At 36.1% G+C, this 10,836-nt stretch overlaps 1 protein-coding gene across 1 annotated transcript; it reads right to left on the bottom strand.

Moving 5' to 3' along the window:
• Positions 1 to 3,680: 3,680 nt before the first annotated feature.
• Positions 3,681 to 6,445, bottom strand: LOC103954060 (receptor-like protein 2). Its single transcript, XM_048570105.1, has 2 exons — positions 4,195 to 6,445; positions 3,681 to 4,108 (listed from the first exon to the last, which is right to left on the bottom strand). The coding sequence occupies exons 1-2, from the start codon at positions 6,342 to 6,344 to the stop codon at positions 3,895 to 3,897; spliced, it is 2,364 nt and encodes a 787-aa protein (XP_048426062.1). The 5' UTR covers positions 6,345 to 6,445; the 3' UTR covers positions 3,681 to 3,894.
• Between the last annotated feature and the right edge of the window lie 4,391 nt (positions 6,446 to 10,836).

A 10,836-nucleotide genomic window follows, 5' to 3' on the forward strand; every position in this document is an offset into this window, starting at 1 on the left:
CAGAGTGGAGTAAGAAGGATTCCGGACCATCACTCAACGGAATCGTGGAGTACATTGCATAACCACCAATCAATGAAACAATACATGAATCAAGTTACTCAAGTTATAAAAGCTCAACAAAACAAGAAATGAAATAATGAAACAAGCGTTGACGCATGTTTCGAAGCAACAAACCCCATGACAATGGGTTAACAGTCCACCGTGAGCCCTCACCTTTCATCAAATCAAGCCAATCATACAAAACAAACCATATTTCCAATATGCACGTCAAATCCCACTTCATAAAATTACCTCGATGGCTAAATATAAAAATTAACAATTTATAGGAAACATAAGTATAAAACCAATTCATATTCACATATATTAAAGTCACTCACATTTCATCATATCATACCATCTATGCAAATCAACCACCTTTCAAATATGCACGTCAAAACACATATCACGATCATCATTAGTATACAAGACAAATCATGTTTAATAAACATAGGTCTATGGCTAAATATATACATACATACATATATATATATAATCACATTTCAATAGAACTCACATTATAAAACCAAGTCATATTCATAGATGATACCAATATAAGAAATCAAGGTAATAACCATATCACATATGTTCAAGTCACTCTCTAACCAATGTAGGCCACTAGACTTCACTTAAGTCTTCCGTACTAATTTTATTATTTAGAATGTAATGAGACATGTTGACAACAATTCATCTCTCGGTCAACGATAGGGTCCACCACTCTACGTAATTCGATCTTGAAGATCCGCACATCAGATTTATGATCCATAACTTCCCAAAATCCACATTATTTTTCTAGAATAACATACTAAAATTTCATTATGATCCAACGGTCGGATTGTCGTCAATCACACAAACAAGTGGCGGTCCAGATTGATCACCACACCAAATAATTGAATTTTGGGAAACTGAGCTAGACATAGGTTCACAGGGTCACAAAAAGGTATTTGGAACCTAGACAACACTCGTGAACGATCCCACGCACCGCGACACGCGGTGGTAGTCAAGATGGATGGTTTAGAAACCCCGAATTTTCAACATTAACTAGATGAGCTCAAATTTACGTGGTAGCTAGAGCTCAACAAGGGAAACACTTTTCACAACTAGGCCAATAATAAATTCTAACCAGAAACCGTCCAAATTCACCAGAGAAAACCGGATTTCTAGGGTTCTAAACACCCAACTCTAAAATGAATACGAAAGCACAAACTAAGCATACCAACTTGAAGATTATGAAGAGTAGATGAAGTTTCATACCTCACTCGAAGGAAAGGGTTGCTGGAATCACCGGAAAAATGATAAAACCGCGTGGAAAAGTCGTGGGCTTTGTGGCTTCGAACTGCAAAGATGAAAAAGAAATTGGAAAATCTAATACCACAGAGATGTAGGGTTCATCAAGAGCTTTCCATGAACACCAAGATCACCCAAAATGAAGCTCGGATGAAGAAGATACAAGCGGGTCAAGTTTGTGGGTTAATGATTCCAAAACTCCCCTAAAACGGGTTAGTAACAGCTACTCCCTTTCATTTTCAGAAACCTCCCTCTCTTCTGGAGGTTTCACTCTCATTTATAGCATTTTGGTAAAATTATCAAAATGCCATCAACTTCAAACGACTCTAACTTTTCCGTTCTGACTCGGAAATAAGATCCGTTTACGCCTACGCGCTCATGGAATTGAACTCTACCTAACCAATTCAAGAGTTGACCAAAAAGGTTGAGAAAATTGGAAATGACTAAAGTACCTCTCACTTTGTTTTTCTCAAATTTGAAGAATTAACGAATTAGTTCCAATCAAATCTTCGAAATACGTCAAGAATAAAATAAAATAAAATAAAAATAATTTTGGGACCGGATATCACAAACATTTTATTTAAAAGTACTTTCAGTTATTTTAAAAGCATATTTAAATGAGCTCATAATAATTAACACGAAGAATGCTTGAAATTTTGGACATCGAAATGCCCCACTTATCTAAGTTGGTTTTTTTCCTTCTTAGCAGATTGGACTCGGTGGTTTAATTAAATCATGATTAATGGAATTAATCAGGTCCAAACGAGCTCATAATAATTAATACGAAGAATACTTTTAGCCATTTTAAAAGTACATCCAAATAAGCTCAAAATAATTAACACCAAGAATGCTTGAAATTTTGGACATCGACATTCCCCACTTATCTAAGTTGGTTTCTTTATTTCTTAGCAGATTGGACTCGGTGGTTTAATTAAGTCATGATTAAGGGATTTAATGGAGCATTTTGTTTTCTTTTTAGTTGGGTAAGGTGCCCTTTTTTTTTTTTTTTTTTTTTTTTTCGTTTTCCGCGATTAAGATGCTTTATTCAAAATACTATAATATTAAAAATAGGGATTAGTTGTAGGTTTTACTTTACATCAAACTTCAACGATTTAAACTATCTATTTTTTTAGTCTTCATTTATAGATCATATAAAAAAAAAATTTAATTCATTCCAAAACTATGTACCCATTTAATTGTCGTAAGGAAATTTCAATATTTTTTAAAATATAGTGTTGGTCAATTTCTTTGAACTCAACTCAATTAAATATCTCAAACATTTCTGTTTTGACTAATATTTTTTAAGAATGATCTATGAAATGTAACTTGAAAAATAAACAGTTTGATTAAAATTCAATATAAAATGGGGCAGAAGTAGTCCCCATTTTATTAAAAAAATGGAATCCATTTGAATAAAGGGCATGTTATATAAAACAGAAGAAACGCCCATGCCTCTTCAGCCACGTCTCCTGATGCATATAAAGCTTCACAATTCTTATACTCGTTAGTCCCATTCTAATTAAGGGAGATGAGGAATTTTACTTTTAGGTTCGATTCTCGTAAAAAACGAATTTAACCATATTATTTCTAGAGTACTGTGAAGTTAAATTTACTCCCGACGCCTTAGTTGTGCGCTAGGCCTAGTGTATTAGGCCTCATCAAAAATACCTTCCCGAAGAAAACCTCTTTCGACATCATCAAATTGTAGACCCAGACATTTGTTTGCCAAAAATTTCAACAGAAAAAACTGTTACGTTGCATGCTTGTTTTGTAGACGATGAAGCTGCATTTACATGTTTCTTCCTTAATGTGCCATCTTACGCTCACAATATAATTGCAGTTTTAAACTTTTTGAAAACAGATTGCACATAAACTGTTTGATGAAAATCCTGAACCGTGTTCTTTTGCTCTTTTTTTTTTTTTTTTTTTTTTTTTTCAGATTTCCAGATTGTTTTCAAGTTTCCAACAATGACCAATTTGCAGGGTTAGGAACTTAGGTGCCACTGTAACACATTTCCTGAACCGCCTACTCTTGCGAAAGTTGGAGCTCTGTGATTTTCGGCTTCTGCTCATGTTCAACGACTTCCGACTTGCAACCCGTGCAAACTAGAAGAAGTAAGTGAAAACCCAACTTACACTAGTTTTTTTGTTTTACTTTCGGAAAAAATATAAACCCGTCTCAATGATTCTGCATATACACAGATTTTGATGTGTAGTATCAAATTCAATCAGGACCCTTTTGTTAGTTTCAGTTTTCTTCTTAACCAAACTGATTGCGCAAGTTTGTGAAAATCGAGGAGATTTTCATGGATAGTTTGAATCATTATGTGACATACCTTTTTGTGGTTAAACATATATGATGTATACTCTTAGGCTTTATTCACGTGTAAAATCATCTAATATGTTATGTTATCAAACTTCCATTGTGATTTCAGCTGATAATTGATAGTTTGGTCCATAATTTTGGCTAAACAAAGAGAGAAAATAAATAAAAGAGCTATTCATTACAATCCGATTGGTGAATGAACATCCTACTCTTAAATAGATATTTTGCACTAGAGAATTTCTGGCTCAATCCGTACACATTAATATTTCATCATCTTCTGGGCAGTGAGCTTTAACTGGAACATTGACGAGAGAGGTGGTTTGGAAGTTGTCAGGGACCATGAAAGAGTTACTGTTGTTTGCATATCCTGACCGATTTGTACTCTTGGTTTCACCATCCGGTTTGCTGCTTTTAACTTCGTCCTTTTGATTTGGGACTTGGACTTGGCCTTGGGCTTTCCTGTTAAGAAGAAGAACAAGAATTAGGAATTGAAAACAAATTGAAAAAAGAAAAATGAACAGAGAGTCTAGATTCTAGAACTCTACCTTCTTCTAAGCCTTCTCCACTTCATATAGAGCATGAATTGAATATTGTCAAGGAGTTGGAAATATGCATATCTCCACGTCCTCTTGAGAAGTAAAGGGCAACAGAATCCCAATAACCCTACAAAGAAACCAAGCACAACGGATAACCCAAACCATAGACTTTGCTCCTCATCATCGTCCAAATCCTGGTTGTTCTCATTCTTATCTGCATCATTGCCATTACTTGGAAAGCACTGGTTTGAAAGTGGGGCTCCGCACAGTTTCGGATTCCCTTCGTATGCAGAGACACTGAAGCCTTGGAGCTGAGTGCCGGCTGGTATTGGTCCTTCAAGATTATTGTATGCAACAGTAAATGTAGACAAGAAATGGAGATTTGATAGTGATGATGGGATTTCGCCTGACAGATGGTTACTGTTGAGTTCTAATCTCTCCAACTTTGGGAGGTTGGCTATTTGGTCTGGAATGTTGCCGGAGAAGTTGTTGATGCTTAGATCCAGTTGTTGAAGAAATTGCAATTGGCCAATCTCAAGGGGTATGCTGCCGCTAAAACTGTTGTTCCTGAGGGAGATTACTCTTGGCATGTTGGGCAGATACTTGTACTGTGAAGACAGCACGGTTCCATTATTACCGCGTTGAAAGTAGACGGGCAACTCAAGAGAACAATGGCCTGTTTCATTCGCAGCCTTTTGCGATACTAATGCTTGTAGTCTGCAAAGCTCCTTTGGAAATTCACCAGAAATCAAGTTGTCATTCAACAACAAAAAGAAAAGATGCGGAAGAGTCCCCAACCAACCAGGTATTGTGCCAGTGAGTCTGTTAAAAGACAAATCCAGGACTTCTAGTTTCCCGAGCTTTGAAATCCATGCAGGTATGTGCCCTGTCATATGACACATAAGTAAACTGAAAACACACAGATTTTGTAACCCGGAATCGACAGTTATATCCCCATCTGGCATTTCTTCACCTTTAAAATTTTTTGAAAGAAGGAGCACCTTGAGACTTTTGAAACCCGTGAGTATCTTCATTGCCCCCGTGACATTGGTGAGTCTGTTACGAGAAAGCGAGAGGAAGGTCAAGTTTTTCAATTGAAGAATCTCAGGTTGGATTTGCCCCTCGAAATCATTTGTAGCCAGTCGAAGTGCTTTGAGGGATTTGCATGAGTAGAGGCTTATTGGCAAGGTACCAGTGAGATTATTACTTATACAATCTAGTTTACTAAGTTGAGTAAGTCTAGAGAAATCGAGCACAGAGATATTCCCACTAAAAAAGTTGAATCCCAGATTTATTTCAACAAGGTTTGTGCAATTCATCAAAGATGGGGGCAGATGACCTTGGAGACTGTTGTAATGAAGGCGCATGAGCTTTAATTTGGAGAGCTTCCCAACATTCTCACTGATGGGTCCGACAAGCCCATTGGTAGATAATGAAATTTCTTGAAGTGCCTGAGCATTGTAGATATCAGCAGGAAGGGACCCTGAGAGAGTATTGTCGCCAGCACGAAAGACCTCCAACTCGGAACAGTTTCCTAGTCCGGGAGGAATTGGGCCACTGAAATTATTGTGGGAGAAATCCAAAACTCTAAGCGAGGAGGAACGAAGACAGATAGAGGATGGTATTTGGCCTGTAAAATGATTATTGCTGACATTCAAACTGCTCAAATTCCAGGCATGCTGGAGGAATGAAGACGGAATTGTTCCGTTGAATTGATTGCTCGAAAAATCAACCATTTGGATGTAACTTGATGATAAAGACAATGGTATTTCTCCGGAGAAAAGGTTATGGCTCAAATCAAGAATCTCAAGGCGACTCAAGGACGAGAACATCCCGGCTTGAAGAGAGCCGGAAAGCAGATTGTGGGAGAGATTGAGGTACGAAAGAAGCTTAAGGTTTCCAAGTGATGAAGGAAAAGTACCTCCTGTGAGGCCCTTGGATGGCAACCGCAATTGGATGATCCAACCGTTCTGATTACATGTGATGCCTTCCCACTGGCAACAATCAACTGAAGCAGTCCAGTTCAATGCCGGGGAAGACAGAGTGCCCGCGAAGGACTTGAGGGCGCTGCGTTCGGTTAGATCACATGCATGTATTGTGAATATAACGGAAGAAAACAAGAGGATGAGAAGGAAGCCATGAGAGAATGGATGATCCATCTCAGGTTCAGATTACTCACAGGTTGGTAAGAGTCTGAATATATTAAGCAGCAGCCTTCTCTCTCTCTCTCTCTCTCTCACTCTCTCTCTCTCTCTCTCTCTCTCTCTATATATATATATATATATATAATGTTTTGGTAGATTATGGGCGATAAGGCAACGACTTCAAAGTCGTTGTCTCTCTCTCTCTCTCTCTCTATATATATATATATATAATGTTTTGGTAGATTATGGGCGATAAGGCAACGACTTCAAAGTCCTTGAAAAATTCTTTAATCTCTTGGTCTTTGGTTTGACCGTACCCTACCACTTGAGTTGTCCCACAATTGTTTATTTTTGTTTTTTGATTTTTGAGAAAAAGGAATATTGTGATGTGAAATAACTGTAAATTACAGAGACTTTTAGGTGCAAAAACAGGTAAATTTATTGAAAATAGTTGAGGTTTCCCCGTACAACCAATTAACAATATGAGGAGTAATCTAACTTACTTGCACTAATTCGAAAGCAGGACCCGCGAAGTATCGGGTCGCCCTCAACGGCAGTGCATTGAGGCCTTGGACGAAGACTCCGATAGTGACGCTAGGATTCTGTCGGATAGATGATTTCCTGAGAGGTCTGAATCGTCTGTCCAAGTTGGTGAGGCTGGAATTTGGTCTGGAATGATGCCAAAGAAGTTGCTGTCGCTAAGATCCATTACATATGTACAAGAGAAATAAGTGTGAAAATGTAGATAGACTTCAAAGCATCAGTTGCACAAGAGGGTCCATACAAGGTTTTTGGATTATTCCTTTCCGACTTTGATGACTTTAGAGGCAGGGCATCAAAAGTAATCAAAGTTCGAGAAACGGTTCATCGGCTTACTACTAATCAAACAAAATATTGATTTCATGTGCAAACCAATAGTTGGGCCAACCCGCGACTTTAGTGTTTTAAATTTATTGTTCCAATTTGGGTAAAGACAATCTAGTGCCCCAACCGAGGTTTTTTAATTTTTTGATGCTGGGCATGCTTCAATTGAGGATTTAGAGACAGTTTATTAGCTCACTACTAATCGAACATTGACATTGACTACATGTGCAAACCAATATATAGTAGGATTAACTTGAAACTTTAGCATTTTAACAAATCCATTGTCCCAATTCAGGTAGAGTCAATCTAATGAGCCACTACTAATGAACTGAGCTTTTCTAGGTTTTTGATGTGGGACATGGTTGGTTGTGATTGAAAATAAAATATGTAAATAATTGTAAAAATCAAATATAACAATTAAAACTGTCATACTATTGAATAATGCGTAGCATAAAAGCCACACTCGTGAGACATGCTTCAACTAGGGTTTTCAAATCTTGCACTAGGAGATGGTGAGCCCTGTTTTTCAATTCATATTAATTCATACGTCCCTTTGTATCGCTATAGTTTTCACTAAAAAAGTAGGTTTAAAAAGGTGGGTGGCTTTAGATATTTGTCCACAGTATTTGAAATTTGAAGTCTTTGCTTTCATGTACGCAATATATAGAATGAAAAATCAGTAGTAGCAAGTGAAAATAGTTCACATTAGAAGGTTTACATACTTTTTTTTTGGTAGAAAAGAAGGTTTTACATACTTTGACAATGAGTCCCACAATGCTTGTAATCACTAGACAGGTTTTTTGATGCAATCATGCAATCAAGTTAAGGAAATTCGTGCATAACGTAAATAGGAGCCACTTTATAATAATTTCGTTTTTAGTTTTAGTTTTCACTTTTATTAAAAAATGAAACCTAATATATATTTGGTAACTGTTTTTAGTTTTCAAAAAATGAAAATTGACAGCTAAATTTTTTGAGTTTTAAATGGGAGGTGAATTGTCACTTAGTACTACGGTTTAGTGGTATTTTTCTTCACTTGTAAGTAAGGCGTTTTAGGTTTGATTTCCGCTAAAAGTAAATTTGAATCACAGTATTGCTATCGCTAGACTGTATTACTAAGTGGTTATTTCTAGCTATTAGATTGAATAAACTAAACATAATCCACGACTATAATTAAACAGGAGTATGTAAATAGCTAAATTTGTGTGCGATTGTCAATTTCCTTCAAAATTTGGCTTTTTTTTAAACTTGCTTTTTTTATTTAACTTTTTTGAAAATTGAAATGATTATCAAACAAGTAAGAAAAATGTTTTCCAAATTAAGAAGAGAACTTAGAAAATTTAACTATCGAATGACAACCACCATTTCAATTGGATTAGTTGATCAGATTAGAATTAATTGTAAAATCATATCAACAACTATTTCATTCAGCATTCGTAATTGTGCACTTTTGATTTTATGGTAGAATCAACTTTTTCGATATATTATGCCTATACTAAAACCCAAACTCGGGTGCACTGTTCACATGCAATGTGCAGACGAAAATGCCCCTCAAAATGGTCTTCGGGTTTTTTATTTTTGTTGGAAAATTTAATAATAATATTATTATATTAAATTTATTAATTGAATGGAAATTAGAAGTGGAACCTTTTGTTAGAAAGATATGTCTACTTAAATGAAATGTTGCAACTTTTGACTCTTCATGAATAGTCACATGTTTTTCAAAGAGGTATCTCACATTCTATAAATAGGGAAGTCCCCTACAATCACAAAAAAACTTTTCATTGTTTTACATAATCATACCTATAGTGCACTAACTATTAGAGAGTCTCATTGAATCCATATGAGAGAGTTTTCAACACAATCGTGGTTCATGGAGCCTTGTGATTTGGAGTGCTACTATTACAAGGACGGGGTCATTGTATCTTGGAAGACATGCGCTGATCAACCATAAGCCCCGTAGTGGGGCGTAATCTTGTCTTAAGGACAAAGTGTCCAACACTTGTCTCGACCGTATTTTTTAGGTTTTTCTATTCCATTATATCATGTTCCATTAACATTGGTTACTCATGTGCATGCATTAATTTTGATATATACTTGAATGGATTATTTCTTAAATTTTTATGTGATTTAATATAGCAATTAGACCCTAATTTTTCCAACAATTTTTTCCTGTTTCGCTAGTGAAATGGTCGTTTTGTGATGTGATATAACTGTAAATTACGGAGACTTTTAGTTGCAAAGACTGGTAAATTTATTGAAAAAAGTTGAGGTTGAACCATACAACTAATTGACAATATAAGGAGTAACCTAACTTACTTAATGTGAGATTCAGTTTCTATACTTGCAATTTTCGCATACATCTTCCATGTACTTGTATTATTACTTGCACTAATTCGAAAGCGGGACCCGCGAAGTATCGTGTTGCCCTCAACAGCAGTGCATTGAGGCGAAGTCTCAGGTTGCCCTCAACGGCCGTGCATTAAGGCCTTGGACGAATACTCCGATAGTGACGCTAGGATTCTGTCGGATAGATGATTTCCTGAGAGGTCTGAATCGTCTCTCCAAGTTGGTGAGGCTGGAATCTGGTCGGGAATGATGCCAAATAAGTTGTCGACGATAAGATCCATTACATATGTAGAAGAGAAATAAGTGTAGAAAATGTAGATAGACTTCAAAGCATCAGTTGCACAAGAGGGTCCATACACGGTTTTTGATTATTCCTTTCCGACTTTGATGACTTTAGAGACAGGGCATCAAAGTTATCAAAGTTTTGACAGACGGTTCAGCAACTTACTACTAATCAAACAAAATACTGATCACATGTACAAACCAATAGTTAAGCTAACCCTCGACTTCAACGTTGTAAGTTCATTGTTCCAATTCAGGTAAAGACAATCTAGTGCCCCAACTGATGTTTTTAATTTTTTGATGTGGGGCACGCTTCAACTAAGGTTTTAAAGACGGTTTATCAGCTCACTACTAATCTAACATTGACATTGACCACAAGTGCAAACCAATATATAGTTGGGTTAACTTGAAACTTTAGCGTTTTAACAATTTTGTTGTCCCAATTAAGGAAGAGACAATCTAGTGAGCCACTACTAATGAACCGAGGTTTTCTAGGTTTTTGATGTGAGACATGGTTGGTTGAGGTTGAAAATAAAAATGTAAATAGTTTCAAAAATCAAATATAACAATTAAAACTCTCATACTATTGAATAATACGTAGCATAAAAGCCGCACCGGCGAGACATGCTTCAACTAGGGTTTTCAAATCTTGCACTAAGAGATAGTCAGACCTATTTTTTAATTCATATTAATTCACGCTTCCCTTCGTATCACTCAAAAAGTAGGTTTAAAAAGGTAGGTGGTTTTAGATATTTGCCCACAATATTTGAAAGGGAATTGTTATTAGCACTACGAAAATCTCATTCTACACTTCAAATTTTCTATATTAAGAAAGAAAAATACACTTATGAGGAGTGTAGAATGAGATTTTTAGAGTGCCAATAACACTTCCCTATTTGAAATTTGAAGTCTTTGCTTTCATGTACACAATATATAGACTAAAAAATCAGTAGTAGTGAGTGAAAATAGTTCACATTAGAAGGTTTACATACTTTTTTTTTTTTGGGTAAAA

This window comes from the organism of the source record quoted next, unplaced genomic scaffold (assembly GCF_019419815.1).
Source record: "Pyrus x bretschneideri cultivar Hongxiangsu unplaced genomic scaffold, Pyrus_bretschneideri_v1 Contig51, whole genome shotgun sequence".
Taxonomy (NCBI): domain Eukaryota; kingdom Viridiplantae; phylum Streptophyta; class Magnoliopsida; order Rosales; family Rosaceae; genus Pyrus; species Pyrus x bretschneideri.